At 40.2% G+C, this 17,328-nt stretch overlaps 1 protein-coding gene across 1 annotated transcript in view; it reads left to right on the forward strand.

The window, feature by feature from the left end:
• Nucleotides 1–492: 492 nt before the first annotated feature.
• GLDC (glycine decarboxylase) overlaps nt 493–17,328 on the forward strand; it is a 39,218-nt gene continuing 22,382 nt past the window's right edge. The window contains exons 1-4 of the mRNA XM_054003860.1: nt 493–699; nt 800–878; nt 10,603–10,738; nt 14,611–14,775. Of these exons, the coding sequence (XP_053859835.1) occupies nt 493–699; nt 800–878; nt 10,603–10,738; nt 14,611–14,775 (587 nt within the window). The remainder of the gene's footprint in view (nt 700–799; nt 879–10,602; nt 10,739–14,610; nt 14,776–17,328) is intronic.

Consider the following 17,328-nt stretch of genomic DNA (forward strand, 5'->3'; position numbering starts at 1 on the left):
TCAGAGAGACACAGAACTGAAAGATGAGGAAAAGTAGGTTCCAGTTACTTCTCCGCTCCCCAAGACTAACATCACCAAACGTTAAAACCGTAATAAACACAGACACACGTGCCCCGGTAACAGCTGTGGACAGTGTGCTGCCCATCCTAAATCTCGCCACTCGAAAGCAAGTCCACGCTCTGCTAAGAAAACACAGAAACCTTTTTCTCCTATCTGAGCAAGGCTTCTGTGAACGAAAACTCACTCTACTGGGAAAATGTCCTCCGGGGTGTGCCCGTGAGTCGGGGCCAGAGCCGAGTCAGCCCGGCGGGGGATGCTCGGCGCGGCCCGGCGAGGGTCAGGGCCGGGGGGCGGGCGGGCAGGTGGCGGCGGGCGGGGCGAGCGCGGCGCCGCCCCCGGGCCCCATTGGCGCGGGCGGTGGGGGCCGCGCCGCGCCGCCCCCCGCACACAAGTGTGAGCGCCCGGCGGTGGCGGCAGGGCTGTGCTGGGGGCATGCAGAGCTGCGGGCGCTGGTGGGGGCGGCTGGCGGCCCGCGGGGCGCCGCACCTGTGGGCGGCGGCGGGGCAGCGGCGCTGGGGCGGCGGGGAGGCGGCGCGGTGCATCGAGCAGCTCCTGCCGCGGCACGATGACTTCTCCCGGCGGCACATCGGGCCCCGGGAAGAGGAGAAGCGGGAGATGCTGCGAACCGTCGGGGTGCAGGTAGGCGCCGTGCGGGGCGGGAGCTCCGCGGCCGGACCCTCCCGGTGAGGGCTGTGCCGCCCCGCGGGAGCTAACCAGTGCGTGCGGGCGCTTCTTCCAGAGCGTCGAGGAGCTGATGGACAAAACCATCCCGGCCAGCATCCGCCTCCGGAGGCCGCTGAGGATGGATGACCATGTCTGTAAGTGACCGCATGGCCCGGGGTGCTCCTGGACTCCCCGCGCCCTCCCGCGGCCCCTTCCGGTCGCCAGCGCCCGTGGGGGGTGGGGGGGACTTGGGGTGCGCACCCCCTGCCTCAGTGTCCCCGCTGACACGTGTAGCGGTCTGATCTTACCGCCCAAGTTAGAAGTGCAGGGTAAGACTTAAATAATCACCGACACTTCATTCTTCTCCGACCAACTCCGTAGAGTAATTTGGCTGCTGCGTTTATTGCTCTCCTCTCGGAAATCGGTAGGAAAATATGTGTAGCAGACAGGGGCTTCTCGAAAACCCGGTTTGGAGCTCAAGTGCTCCATTGACTTCACTTTGTCCGAAGAGCCTAATGTGAAGGGAAAAGTACGACTAAAAATCGTCCCCTTAGTGTGAACTGCAGCTTCAAATGGGCCACTACCTTTTGGTGGTTCTTATGTATCTGCAGTATTTCTTTGGTATTTCTCCTCCCCGATCCCCCACCAATATTAACTTGCATATTTTCATAACATGAAAAGTCTTTGTCTCCATATTATGGATACACAGTAAACTAATGGCCAGAATTTTAAATCTGTCTCATTGAGTGTTATGGGTAAACTGCAGGAAAACTAAACATCTGAGTCAGCTATTGTGGCACTACAGTAGTTCAGCAAATTGCTGTAGGAAACTTGATGTGATTTCATGAGGTTTTAGATATAAATGTTTTTAAGAGTTAGCAAGCACAGTACAAAATTTTTGCCTGCATAACTGCATTTTTGAGCGAAATCTGTGAACATGATGCTGGAAGTCCTGTAAGTGAAAGAAACACTTAAAAATTCCCAATGCTAAACAATTACACTAAAACTAACAAAGCTCAATGGGCATTCAGATGTGTATCCAGTTACATCAGTATTAACTTCATTTTCGTGTCGCAATCCTTTGCCTGATTTGTAGAAAGCTTGATTCCTCTTGCTGGCATTTTCTCATTGCTCATCTGTGTGCTGTAATTTGAATGTAAACTTCAGGCCTGCAGCTCCGGTGAGATTCCTGGCCAGTTCAATCTGGTTACTCTGAGATGACATCACACATGAGAGGCAGCACCACAATGAACAGCCAGGAAAACTAGACCCTGAAAAGACAGATTCTAGCCAGGAGGTATACAACAGGGAATAATAGTTTCTACCTCTAAAATTTTTTATTAGTATAATGGTATTTTAGTATTTCATAACTTTCTATCTTATTAAAATGGGGAGAGGCTGTGTAGAGAAGTAGAATTTAGCAGCCTTCTTGTGTCTGTATAACTGCTGAAAGTACTGCTTGGCATATTTCCTTATGGTTAATGTGTTTTAATCAAGGTACTCCCTGACAAAGAAGTGATTTTCACTGACCTCAAAGAAAACTTTTTAGGTTACTATATTTTTTGGTCAGTAGAAGGGGTGAAATGCAATTTGTCACTAATAATTATGTCTTAGAAGCCCTTCCAATTTTTTTAATCATTAGTTTTTATTATTAATTAATATGATACTCTTACAAAATTTTACTTCACCAAAACATATATAAAAGTAATACAGAATAGTGGGCACAAAAATACTTATACATTATTGAAAACTAAACTGGTGACATCAGCCTAAGTCACAATCTTGATGCAGTGCTCAAATGCTGATTTTCTTAGTATTTTTGAGTGTATGTCTCCTACACAGTGGTGCATTAGTTGATGTCCTTTTGTAGGCAAGTTCTCACAGTGTAACAGGACCTTATTAGTTAACAGTGTTTTTAGTTCACTGGCATTTGCTCCACTTGCTATGCTGTTCTTGTTCCCTTAGAGTAAACTTTGAAAGAATGTGACTGTGATGCAAAGTCTCACATTGCGCAGCATGCTACAGTGAGTTTTCAAAAGAGATGCTTGCATGAGGTACAGAAAACTGTATACAACTTTTCTTTTGCAGCCAGTGTGCTGGACTATCTATTATAATTTAATGTGTAGTTGTTTGTCGCTAGTTTTCCCCTTAACTGGTAGCAGAAAATTCCACAGCTTTTAAAAGAAAAGTTTAAAGCCTCAGCTTAAAATTGTGCAGCATCACATTGAACATCTTGTACCCAGGACACTGTAATCTGAGTGAAGCTTGCTTCCTCTTTAATGTACTGTTAGAACACTTTCCAATCACCAGGATGGTATTTCTTATGTAAGGATGGGGCATTATTTCTCTATCATATACGTTTTACTAAAGGGAATTAGCAAAATTGGGCAGTGTCATGAAAACTGTATTATATTTTAATTTAAACATTTGTTTTTATTTGTATGAATGCTCTCACACATGGAAAGAGAGAACAGAACAAGGCAATGCAAAACACATTATTCAATGAGCTTCAGCATTTATAAAATTTATATTACAAATATAGCAATTTCCACTTGTCTTTATAACTCAAAAATGTAATCCTAGAGATCCCACAAATTTGAGTGCAGCTGAACAAATGAGCTGTGCTAGAGCTACTCCTTTATAGTAACAAACACATCTGAGCTAACATTGAAGTCTCATTGAAGTCAATCCTTACAGATAGAATTAGACATGCAGTTCAAGAAAACCACACACCCACCATAAAATGCATGTCTGTGTATCATGGTCTCTGCAATTATAGTTGGATGTTTTGGAAAGCTTTCATAGCTGTAGACCTCATCTCAGGTGTGTATAGTTGATGTGTACATTTGATATATAATCTTCAAGTTTTGATTCAGTGTGTGTCACTAGAAAAGATCACATTATAGATCCTTCCATTGATAATCTCACAAGTTGTCTAAAATAAGGAAAATTATTAATCAAGTGTCTGAATGCAATACCAGTAAAGAAAAGAAAAAAGAGGCTCCTGTGGATCTAGCTTGTGTTAAAGAGCTTGTTTATATGGCATTGCATATTCCACTGATGATAAATTAAATCTCTGATTATAGTAGAAGCACACTGTTTTTGTACCTGTGTTCCCTCCTAGACATTTTAGCACAGACCTACTCTTCAGTGGAAGAATGAAGCTTCATTACTTCCCTGAAGGACATAGCATATATATAGAGAGAAAATTTTTAACCTTACTTACCTGGACATTTCCTGAGGGCAGGAAGGCTCTGCAGAGGGATCTGGACAGGCTGGATCAATGGGCCAAGGCCAGTGGTGTGAGGTTCAACAAGGCCCAGTGCTGGGTCCTGCCCTGGGGTCACAACAACCCCAGGCAGTGCCACAGGCTGGGGCAGAGTGGCTGCAGAGCTGCCCACAGGAAAAGGCCCTGGGGGTGCTGGTGACAGCAGCTGAACATGAGCCAGCAGTGCCCAGGTGGCCAAGGAAGCCAATGGCATCCTGGCCTGTACCAGCAATAGTGTGGCCAGCAGGAGCAGGGCAGGGATTGTCCCCTTGTACTTAGCACTCAAGTTGTGAGGCCACAACTTGAATCATATGTTGTTTTGGTCCCCTCACTACAAGAAAGGCACTGAGGTGCTGGTGAGTGTCCAGAGAAAGTCTACAAAGCCAGTGAAGGGTCTGGAGCACAAGTCCTGTGAGGAGCAGCTGATTGACCTGGGATTGTTCAGGCTGGAGAAAAGGAGGCTCAGGGGCACGTTATCGCTCTCTGCAACTGCCTGGCAGAAGGGTATAGCCAGGTGGGGTTTGGCCTCTTCTCCCAGCTAAGAAGTGACACGGTTAGAGGAAATGGCCTCAAGCTGTGCCAGGGGAGGTTCAGCTTGGAAATCAGTAAAAATTTCTCCTCTGAAAGAGTGGTCACGCATGGGAATGGACTGTGCAGGGAGGAACCATTCCTGGAGGTATTCAAGGAACAACTGGATGTGGCATGTAGTGCCATGGTTTATGTGACAGGGTGGTAATCAGTCAGAGGTTGGAGTTGATGATCTTGGAGGTGTCTTTCGACCTAATTGATTCTATGATCTGTCTTTCTTAAGTAAGAATGACTAGTTATTCTGGTAAATGCCAAGCTTTGATGGCACAAGTGCATCTACACTCAAAATGCTTTTTCAATAATTATTAGTGTTATCTGTATTGGCAGATTTTTTTCTTGTACTGCCATTGTCAGTGATAGAGGAGAGAAGGACTGTAGCTTGTGCTAAGAGGTTTCTGAAATAAAATCCTTTCTTTGGTATGAAAGATGACATCAATAGCTATGTCAATTTTGGAAAAAAAAAAAAGCCATTTTAAAAGTGTCTCTTGCCATGAGCCCACTGAATTCCAGTAGAAGTGAAATAGCAAAATGTCTGATTTCAGCTAACAATAAATTTCAGTCCTGTACCTCAACTAATTGTGGAAGATGGGCTTTTTTACAGTCAGATTTTTCTGCAGAGACAGTTAAGGAGAAACTTAATTTTGGCATGTAACTTCTATTCAGTCAATCTTTACAACAAGGCTAGACATCTGTTTGATTCTTAATTGGGATCAGCTGGTACTACAAAGCTTTATTCCCAGGGTTACAGTAAATAAAACTGAACTTAATCAGCTTTTCTTTAGGTATTGAAGGTGCTTTATGCACACGTTGTGATTGACCCATTTGAAGTAAAGAACATATCTTAGATGAGTAATCCTCTATATTTTATCCCTACAAACCTACTGTCTATGTCAGTCATAGTTGTCCCTACAATGCTGCTATGGTATGTCCATCTTTATATGAAATGGATAGGTCTTGTGCATATGTTTGTATTTCTGATTTTTAGTTCAGGATTTGAATTTTTTAAAAGGTTGAATTAAAAATAACTTCTGCAAACTCCACCATTTTTTTTTCTCAAATATTCCCAGGTACATTCTCAAATTTTAGAATTTATCAACACTAGTTCCTAAAATCTTAATAATGCAATCGGGTCTCCAGTCTAAATGTTGTTAGAAGCAATATTGTTCAGAAGCAGTTACAGTGTAATGAAGAGTGTATTTGCGTCTCCAAATTAGCAGGTCTTTTTGCAGTGAATCTTCTTTAATAGGATTTTATATTTTAAATTACAGTTAAAAATTAATTCTGGGTGAATTTATAATCGTCTCCTAATGTCAGACAGATTTTTAGAGCTAGTTTAGTCATTTCAGGTTCCCTGCTGCTGGTGTCCAGGCGGTATGACTCACATGCCTGTGGCAGGGGGTAGTTGTTACCCTCTGGAGTGTTGCCACACATAGTGCAGAATCTGTATTAACACCCAGGACACTTTGCTCCTTACGCACTTTCAGGCTGCTGCTCTTTCTTTCACAGGCAGTAGCCCCTGTGGGCCAAAAAGGGAAAGACATCTTGTTTTACTCAGCCTGCCCCTGCTTTCAGCTCCTGGCAGCATCAGGTTGTGTGCAGCACCCAGGCTGGCTGGGTGAGCACAGGTAGCCTGAGTGAAAGGAGCGGGGGGGCAGGGCACCATGGCTTTCTGCCCATATCTTGAAGTTATGGACACAGCACCTGGAACATGCACTTTCCTTGTGCTGTCCTATGGCATTATTACTATGTGCTTGACAGTGCTTTGGAACTATTTTTCTTCAATATAATCTGGTTTTTTGGGGGTTTTTAAAAAGAGATTGAATTAAATAATTAAGGAAAATAAATTAATCCCCCTTTTATCAGCAGTTCTAAAGATCTTGCTTCCTTGATCTCAGAGGCTAGATCATTTTTAAGATCTGATATAAAGTGAATAAAAATATATCAGACAAATAGTAACTTTCTTTTTGTATTGCATGGTTAAAGTTGTATAACTTGAACTGCTCCTTTTGTATTTTCTTCACTTTCCTTCTCTATTGCCATATTTTGCAGGTATCTCACAAGTTCAAGGCAACTCTACTGTGCTAACTACAAAAACACTAGCAAAAATAACAGTATATCATTTTGTGATCTGATAATTCAGTCCCTCTTACTATTTTTGTGATAAATTCTGCCTTTGCTATCTGTAGATGTAGCAATCTGGAACTGTCCTTGCAGAACCTCTCAGACCCTCAGTAAGTTTTCTCCAGTTACAAGAAAGGAATACAGCAAAAGCAGTGGACATAATTCTGAGTACTGTCTTTGATCGTAATTTCTAATGAGTTGATGAGGGGAATAAAGATCAACTGCAGTAAATTAGCTGGCAATTTTTTTGCTGATTTTTTTATGCCGGTTTTTAAATAATGTTTATTGTACACCAAATAAAATTAGTCTATAATAAAGCCATTTCAATCACTTTTTCTTAGAACACTGGAAACAAACAGCTGAATGTGACAGTGGCCGGAGTCCAACCATTACTTAAATATAGTGAATTTTTCTTTCTGTTTAATTTTCTCACTTTGCATATTGGTTCTTAATCTCATTGCTGGAAGAATTAAGAAGAAATTAGTAACACAACAGACAATATTTCAAGCTGTGTTTTTTGAACTACATAGTTAAAATTTTTAGGAATCCCATATGTTTTAGTTTTAAGGAAATTAATAAATACTTAGAATAATACATTTCCACTACATATGCTCCAAGTTACTTTATACAGCAGAAAATTCTGCTATTTTCAGAGTTTGGTGACAGTCTTGGGGACAAAACTGGAAATGTAGCAACTTCATTATGAATTTAAAAATTATTTTTTAAGCATACATAAGATCACTCTTGTGTTTCACATTAATCTGCCTTTGTATTAGTGTTAGTTATTTACTGAATTATCAATAAAAAGTTAGGCCCCTTTCACAAATAACATTATGGGAATACACTGTTGAAACCTAGGCTTGACAGAGTGGGAAATAAGGCTACTGACAGAGACACAGACCCAGCTCAGTCTCTAGCCCCTGCCCAAAGCTTTGCTGTGGGGTCAGAGCAGATTGCTCAGGGCTTCACCCAGTCAGAGCATGAAACCTCAAAAGGTGGAGTCCCTGCTCCACTGCTGGACTGTCCTCCTGGGCCCAGCTTTCCTTATCTCCAGCCTGAGCCTCTGACCCTCCTGCTATGCATACAGTGCTTTTAAGAGCCTGGCTGCACCTCCTCCATCCCCTCCTGTGGTGCTGGAGGTACTGGTAAGCATGGTTTATTTCATTGCCTTGCTCTCTGGTCTCTGGACTCCAGCTTCTGTATTAACTTCTCTCACCATTACCTGCATCACTCTTACTTGAATTCAGAACCCTATCAGTGTAAAGTAAACACTGAATTAATGAAATCTTCATGGATTTATGTTTGGTCTTAGGTAAGCCAGCCTAATAGGTAAATCAGGGGTTATTGACTTCCCGTATTCAGGACTGCAGATATATTTATTTATATTTATAAAACATATTTATATCTTCCTAAAGACATACTGTGATGAAGTACTTCCAGTCAGTAGAAGGCAAAGGGTAAGGAGTCTTTATCCCTGATGTCTTCAAATAGACATATTAAATGTGGGACATATATTTTGAGCTGTACTGCTGCCATTGCCCTTATAGTGACCAAAGGAGCAGGGAAGTAAGGTGAAACAGGAGTGGAAGGAGTATACCCTCCAGTATTTTGCCACCCTGCTTAAAATTAACTGTGTAACTGTCTTCACAGGTAGCTCATTAAAATGTGATAATTAAAAATATATTCAGTCTTGGAACCTCTCAGTGTAGGTATGCTAGATGGGGTGTGGTTATACTCTTAAGCATAATCTCTACCTAAGCTGCTTGCAGCCTCACTAGGCTTTGGCTTTGTGCCTTCAATCAGTTTAGAAGCAGGTTTATTTCCGAGATCCCCAGCACAAGCTAAGTGGCTGCATGTAGTTGTTGTTAGCCACAATTGCAGAGAAATAACTCAAGAAGAAAAGTCCAGCTGAACAAACAAAGAAATGTTATCTGTCACATTGTGCAGTATTTCTGGTATGTGTTTACTGCAGAAACTGCACTCAATGCATTTTTTTTGTGTGATATTGAGCTAGCAACTTCTGCCTTCAACTGCAATTTGGAATTAAACAAGGAAATTCGTTACCATTTCCAAGAAATCATTGATGTTTGAATTATGCAAGAGTACAAGCCTCTGCCTGAAATTGCAATCAAACTCTCTTTCATCAAGCTTTTTGCAAGTGGTAGAGGGAGGTCTCTACAATGTTAAAGCTCACGTAAGCAACTGCCTCTCTCTTACTAAAAACTCTGTGGGAAGAGTTCTAGGGAATGGAGTTTTTCACTACACTTTAGAAACTTTGCCCTGGACATTGCCGAGTTCAAACCTAATAAGCATATAACAAGTCTCCAGAAAAAAAAATTGCAGTTTACTGAAACTAAGAAATCAGTCTTCATACATTACATCTAATGGTAACACTGAGTAAAAGGCAGAGAAGAAATGAACTTTGAAACGAGAATTGAACATTAGTAAAAAATCTCTGTGAAAGGTGTAATGCGACTGTGGAATAAATTAATTGAAAACCTGGAGATTTTTGAAAAAAAAATCTTTATGCAAGAAATGCAATAATAGCAACTTGAGTAAAAAGAAAAAAAAAACAAGTTTTGAAATCAGAGCTGAAGTTCTAATATCCTTTTTTGTGCTTGCTCTAGAAATTAATTCAAAACCTAGATAATTATTTGCCACCACATTCTAGAAAATTAACTATTCTGACTTGATATCTCTTGCTGGAGTAACTTACAGAGCGAAAATAGATTTTGAGACATCCAGGCCCGAGGTATTCTAATTCTGTGATTTGTGGCATTATATTATAAAGTGAAATCTTCAAGTTGTGCAGAGGGAACAGGACTTGGCATAACTGTCCCATTTCAGCAAACTCTGAGGTCAGATTTTGGGGAAGAATTAAAAAACATCACCAGGAGGATTGGTGTCTAGTTCTACCCAGGTCTGTTAGGTTGGGATGACCTATCTGTCTGTGTGATCTTAAGACAGTCTACTGACCATCCTTTTGCATCCTCAGCTACTAATATATCTTTAAAATACAACTCTTTGGCAGATGTTTGTAGCATTATTAATTGACTGCAAGGAATGGGTTGACTCAGTGTGATTTTTGCACTACTTTCAGGACACTGAGAAGCAAGACCAAAGAGTAAACTATGGTTGGGGGAGAGAGGGAATGCAAATGCTTTCATTCTGTATACTTCAAAACCATTCTTTTATGATGTCTTCAAACTAGATTGGTAGACTCATTTGAAAGTTAATCTCATTTGGAATGTTTTAACTAGAAATACTCTTATGAACTTGTTTTTTTTAATAAACTGGTGAAGCATGCTAAAATTGAATTAAAGGAACTATTCTGTTTTATCAGCAATTTAGGGAAAATGTGAGGAAATAAAGTTCTATGATACTAAGAAATTATTCCTGGGTGCTTGGTGTAAGCCCACTTTGTACAAATATGACTCAGATAGAAACTCTAAATGACAGCTGTGGATGGCAATGGCCTTAACCAATGTAGATTCTGAACGATTCGGCTAATAGAAAATGTCTCCTGAGGTTCTTTTTAATGCATGTGCAAGATGGGTCTCTTATGGGTTGAATGTACATTGTATTAGCACAAAAATAGCTCCTTCTGCCTACAGCTGTTTCTCTCACTATTCTTTCCATATGCTTTGGAACCCTGTTATTAATTCAGGTGTTGCATTTTCAAAATTCTGGCAGAATTTAACTTTCCCTAGACTATTTTACCAGGTTACTACTTTATCTTTGCTGGTTTTGACTTGCATTTTATTCTGCTACTGTTTGTACTTGCCCAACAATGTTTGTTTTTTTTTTTTTTTTCTTTACACTGGGGGAGAAGACATTTCAGTTAAAAAACTGTTACTGTTACATGTAGCTGTAGCATTCTGACATATAATCTTTCCAATTAGGTGAAAATGAAATCCTCGAAACTCTATACAATATTGCAAGGAAGAACAAGATATGGCGGTCCTATATAGGTATGGGTTATTATAACTGCTCAGTGCCTCAGCCCATCACACGCAACTTGTTGGAGAATGCAGGATGGTAATGTACCACATTTTATTGTTAAATGTATATGTATAAGTACATTTGTCCCACAAACTTATTTTTTTACTAAGGCTTTCATATATTTGGTAATAACGTGTATCCTACTGTGTAGGAACTGTGTTGTTCATGCTAAACCTCGAAATTTACTTTAGAAGATGCTTTTTTCTGTAAAGTATGCCACTAGTTTAATGACTTCTATTTACAGCTCCTTTATATTATGAACTAATACAAGATTACTTGTTTGCTTTAAGTAAGTATACAGACTTACCTCCTAAACAAAAGTAATTCTTTCCTCACTTTTGCCTAAATAAAAACAGCTCCCTCCTCCACTGGTGTACGCAATTTGGGTGGAGGTTGTTAAATACTACGCAATACTATGATCATGGTTTTCTGATGAGGAAGTAAAAAACTTCTAAGGAAGTAGAAAATTCTAAAGTCTGTTCTCTTAGTATTTCTTTCTTGGTTTTATTTTTTTTTTTAAACCAGAGACCTTCAAGGGTTTGAATGTTTATCCATAAAGTGAGTTCTTGTCTTGTCTGATCAAATAATTCTTTTGTGAAAGAATTGGCAGTGACACTGAACTATCATAATAAGATTATTCATTTATGAAAAGGCTGAGAATATTGTACTTGATTCTGATCATCCAGTTGACAATTCGGTTTCTAAAGAATTGTAACTCACAAATGATGCAACAGGAAAAGCTAAATTTCATGTGGACTCTCACTTTCCAGCAGCCTGAATGTCACCCTGTATTTTCTAATTTAGGTTACAATTAGTTACTTTACTTTAATTACTTTATTACTGAGTAATTTTTATTTTAGTAAAATCAGCATTTAAAGGTTTTATATATATTTTAAAAAGCCCAAACAACAAAAAACCCTACAGCCGACCAAAGGATCATATTACTCAATGCAAAAAGTCATTGTTACTTAGATGTTATGTGTTTTTAATACTTCGTGTTGCCGTAAATGGGTCTACATATCTGTAGACCTCTAAGTCTTATTTATTTTTAGATTTGTTGGTTCTATTTGCCATCACTAGTGGAAAAGTTGCAGTGTTTGAAGTCAAGGAATGTATCAAATACATCTATGCAAATATTTATTTGGCCTTATTCTTGTTCACTTTTTGCAACATATGCAATCTAAATATTTCAGTACAGTACCAGGAAACAAATTATTGGTTGATAGAAGCAAAGACAAGAACAGCTAGAAAGTAAGTGGGACAAAATGAACTGCAGACTTTTCAATCCTAGTAAGTTATATAATGTTAATGAAACAACTGAGAGAGTTTATCCGGAAATCTGATCTTGCACTGTCCAGTAAAGTCAAACTAGATGGCTAAAAGCTAAACTATTAGATGACTGAAGTGAAGGCTAAAATGTTTGCTGGAGAGAAAGTATATATGTGTGTGTGTGCATGTGTGCTAAAACAACTATGCAGGCTTTATGGAAACTGTTTAAGAAATTAGACTTCTAATTAGACTCCTGAGTGTGTAACACTTTCCATGCTGACACACTTCACATTGCAGCTCCAAGGGAAATAGTACAAGCTCAGGCTTATTGCTTCTGATTATTGTCTTCCTTACATAACTTGTATTTGCTTTGCTTGGCATTTGTTAGAGCAACCAGAAGTCTCCCAAAGTTCAACTTACTTGATTCCTTTGCCCCCAGACATTAAATGCGTAAGAATACAAACATGTACCAAGGATGCCTGCAGTTTTCACATCGCTAGTGTAAATTATTAAACTTGTTAGTTAATAACACAGAATGTAATGAAAGCATTGCACTCTGAAAATAGCTACATACTGTGCAAGAATTACTTTTAGAGTGTTTGCTTTTAAATTAGTTTAAAAAGTCACCATGTAGTATAGATTCAGGCAGAACACAGAATGCAGACTAAAGACAGATATTTTATTTTAAGAACTTGTAGAGAAGTAGAATGAATTAAAATATGTAGGTAAAAATGCCAAAAAAACCCTTTTAAAAGGAGTATTTAATTAAATGTGCTTATGTTATAAGGGGCGCCTTTATTTGTGGAACTGTTAAGCTTCATAGTAGTTTGTGGCAGTACTGGAATTCAAGATTTCTTGGTTGATTTTTTTCCATCTTTCTGAAATGGATTTGTTTTAGTTCAACTGTGTTGACCATTCCAAACCATAACATCAAAATCATAAGTCTTCATTATTTTGTTTTGTAATATAGTGTACTTTCCCAGCTATGTGGAGCAGGAATTCTCTAATGCATTTCAATTAATCACAATGTTTTAATTCTTGTTAGTCTAATTCTAGTTCCTTCTGCAAATTAAAATACAAGAAATGGCCCTTAGGTGAAATAAAATGAGAAAGCAGAGTTGTAAAACTTTAGGTACAGAGAAATTGTCTACTAATCAATAAAAGTCATTGCTCATGCAAAGGCATTTGGAATAATTCTTTTTAGTGGTAATAATTCTTTCTTTTCTTCTTGGTGAGAACTGAGTGGGCAGGGGGACCATAGAGAAAAGAAATCTTAATACTACCAGACTGAAAATTTATCTGGCAAACTGAACACTGGGTTTAGCTGCTGTGGAGAAAAAAAAGCCCTACTATTGGGACTAGCAAGGCTACATGCAGTCTAGGACATAATCTCACTTGTGAACTCTGCAGTCATATGATGATAATTAGTTTAGTGCTAGAACTGGCCAAAAGGAAAAAAAAACTACAGGTTTTGGGAAAATCATCAATATTTATGTACTCTATACATAGGTATTGCTTTCTGTTACTGTACTGAATAGTGTATGTGAATAATTCAAGCAGATGTTTCATTTAATTAGACAGTTAATACATTAGCATTATATTTTACACTTTGAGTTCACATATTGAATATGCCCTTCTAGCTTTTGCATTCTCTTCAGACTTTTTCCTACTTGTTTTTAAAAGATCTTTGGTTTTTACCTTCTACTGACTTTACATGACTTGAGCTTCCAAATACTGGAGTCTTTCTGAAAGTTTATATCTTCACTTCATTTTTCAAAAGTCTAAGACTTGCTACTGCCCTTTTAGCAAAAATCTGCTGTTTTCTTCCATCACTAGAAAACAGAGTCCACAAGTGTTCACACTTAGCATTTGTTTCTGGCTGCTACTCTAAATTCAATCTGTTGTAAAGTCTGTCCTGAACTACTGTGTAATCTAGTGCCCAAATTTCCAGCAGAGAGGAGAGTCTGACCTCTGGTTTTGCCTTTCATCGCTGGACCACGCTGCTTTGTTTTCTGGGCTGTTAAAATAGTGCATGTCCCTGAGATTCTTGCATTTTTTAAGGAGTTGCTTATATTGCACTACTGTTTTGTTCACCAAATGACAACAGATAAAACGTACATCAGTCTGACTTCCTTCCACTAATATATATGGAAACTGTCATTTCACAAGGAGTTGCATACTTCTGAGCATGATTCTGTGAAATGTCAAGTGCTTTTCTTCTTAAAAGGGTGGAGAAGACTTGATAAATAAAGGTCTTCAGAAACAGTATTGAAAAAATGTGGCAATATCTAGATATGATTGAACAAAACACTCTCCTTTGAATATTGTGACTTGATTTAATTCTTCCACACTCAACGTCTATTTACTCTGTGCTTCTCCATAATGCCTTCACATCTCTGTATTAAAAGTAATTTCTCTTTTCAAAATGGAGAAACAGAATTCTTGTCCTGAAAAAGTTAAGTCAACACCAGAAGGTAAAAATTACAATGTTTAAAGATAACTGTATTCTGACAAATTTCCAGATTAATGAATTACAGTTTTCTATTTATTTTTTCTGTGACACAGTTCAGTTATACATTGCCATAACTTTGTTACACATTTATTTTCTTAGACCCAAACTCAGAACTTTTTTCCTACAGGGTTACCCAGTATACTCCTTACCAGCCAGAGGTGTCCCAGGGCAGGCTGGAGAGCCTCCTAAATTACCAGACTATGGTGTGTGATATCACAGGAATGGATGTGGCTAACGCGTCTTTGCTGGATGAAGGGACAGCTGCTGCAGAAGCCATGCAATTATGTCACAGGTACTCTGTTTAAAAGTGTGGTTAAATCACAGCAGGAAGTAATTTTGAAATTTGAAGGCATCTACCCCTATCTAGGCAATGGATTAAAGCTGAGTGTGGCCTTCTTACTGTGAGCAGTTCACTAAACAACTGGAATCCATGTTGCCATGTCCCCAGAGAAATTCCTAGTGTTGATGTAAATGTTTAACTCAGACATTTAAGGCCTTCAGAAAACTAAGGATATAGGAGACATTCTAGAGGAAGGAAGACTCACCCTTGTTGGAGGAAGGTTGGGCTAGAGAACACTTAAGCAAACTAGACCTACACAGGTCCTGATGTGCCACACCCGTGGCTGCTGAGGGAGCTTCCCGATACCAATACGAGGCCACCCTTGATTGTGTCTGAACAACCACAGTGACTGGGACAGGTGCCTAGCAGTGGAGCAAAGCAAATGACACTCCTGTCTCCAGGAAGGGAGGAATGAATATGCAGGGAGATCCCTCAGTGATGATGGAACCTTGATCCCTCAGTGATGATGGAACTGCTAGCCCTGGAAACCATTTCCAGACATGTAAAGGACAGGAAGGGGAGGGATAAGGAGTCACAAGCATGACAGGGCGAGATTATGTTTGACCAACCTGATGACTTTCTACAGTTGAGGACTGGCTTGGGAGGGAGGGGAGGGCAGTGGGTCTCCCTTAAATCTCCACAGAGAAACCAAAAATTATGGGCTGGATGAGGTGGGAGAGAGATAGATGGAAAACTGAATGTCAGCTCAGGGTATGCTTGTCAGTGACATGAACTTTAGGTGGAGGACAGTTATAAGCCAGGGGCAACATGGGTCCAATTAATGATCTGCATGATGGGGCAGACTGTATCCTCAGCAAACAGATGATGCAGAACTTGGAGGGTCAGATGATGGACCAGTGAGTCATGGTGTGTTCCAGAGGGACTTGGACAAGCTGGAGAAAATGTTGACAGGAACCTTGTGATGGTCAACAAGGGGAACTGCAAAGTCCTGCAGCTGGAAGAGAAGCAACCCCTGGCATATGGGGTACATGATGGTGTCTGGCAGGCTGGAAAGCAGCTTTTCTGAAAAGGCCTTTGTGGGTATGGGTGACACCAGATTGAACACAATCCAGCAGTGTGTACTTACTTGTGGCCAATAGGCAAACAATCTTCTGGGCTGTGCTGGAAGGAGGAGTTCTACCAGGACTCCAGGGAGGGATCACTCCCTCTCACCCTTATGAGTCCCCATCCTACAGTGCTATGCCCACCTCCCCTGTACAACAGAGACATGGACATACTGGAAAGAGTCTAGTTGCCCCACCTAGGATACCAGCCCAGGTACTGGCAGACACACACCTGCTGCCACTGATACCACCACAGACACAAGGGCCCCTATTGGCTGATGTGCTGCTCCAGTTGCTGGCACTCACTCCATTCCACTCCCTCCAGTCATTTCCATTGCTGCACTATGGAAATGTGGATCCTTTGTGTCCTGACTCCAGTGGCACTCGCACACACACACACATACACACACAGAGAACATGGAGTCCCCTTACCCGTGAAAGGAATCAGAAAAGCATTTAACAAGAAGAGAGGACAGAGTTCACTAGTTAGGTGCAAGAACTTCACCAACCAACTATTTATATGTGTCCCCTTACTCCCCTATTTTGCTACAGTTATTGCCCACAGAATCACTTAACTGTATTCTTTTCCTCCTAAACATGTCATAGTAAGACGTGTTTGTGATCCCCAAATGCTTTTCTCATGCATCCCATAATGTCTACTTGCCAAGTGAGGGGAGGCACCTAGACGGTCTGCCTGTTTGTATTAATTAATGAACTGGAGTTCTCACCTGCCTGATGGACTCTTTGCTCCTCTGCACTTGTGGAGATGGGTCTCTGTTGGGCTGATTTTTCCTGAGAAATACCTGGGAGCAGCAAGGACAGGGTGTTATCCGGGCTCCCCCACCTGCCATTGCCTCTCTCTGGGGGATGTACAGGACCTTTTATCACATAATCTAATGGACTGTGGCCTGAGTCTCTTGCGGCCATGAAAGTTGAAGATGTACATTATCGTTTTTCCATCAGTGATTAAATTAAGCTTTAAAAAGTGTGGAATACATAATTCTAAGTTGCTAAAAGTGAAACTCTTATTGGTATATCCAAATCTATTTTTGTGGATGCCTGTTGTAGCGCCATGTGAAAGGGATTTGCAAATCAAATGAAGTATGAGAAATTCTTGAAGGTCACTGCAGAACTGTGTATCAGGAAGGTGATTACACAGCAGAGATTTGCAATCATAGTTCTGTATGTGTAAAAATAATTTTCTAACTACTCACTAGTTCAAAGCCTCAGTGTGACATAAAATTCTGCTTAGCAGAGAAAACTAGGTCTTACCAGAACCATAGAATGGTTTGGGTTGGAAGGGACCTTAAAGATCACCTAGTTCTATCCCCAGTGCTGTGAATAGGGACCCATCTTCTTCATCTCCCTTTACCTACTTGAATGGCTCATTTTTTTTTTATCCAGGGCAGCATTGAAAAATCTGTATTAAAGGTCACAGCTG

This window comes from Vidua macroura, chromosome Z (genome assembly GCF_024509145.1).
Source record: "Vidua macroura isolate BioBank_ID:100142 chromosome Z, ASM2450914v1, whole genome shotgun sequence".
Taxonomy (NCBI): Eukaryota; Metazoa; Chordata; class Aves; order Passeriformes; family Viduidae; genus Vidua; species Vidua macroura.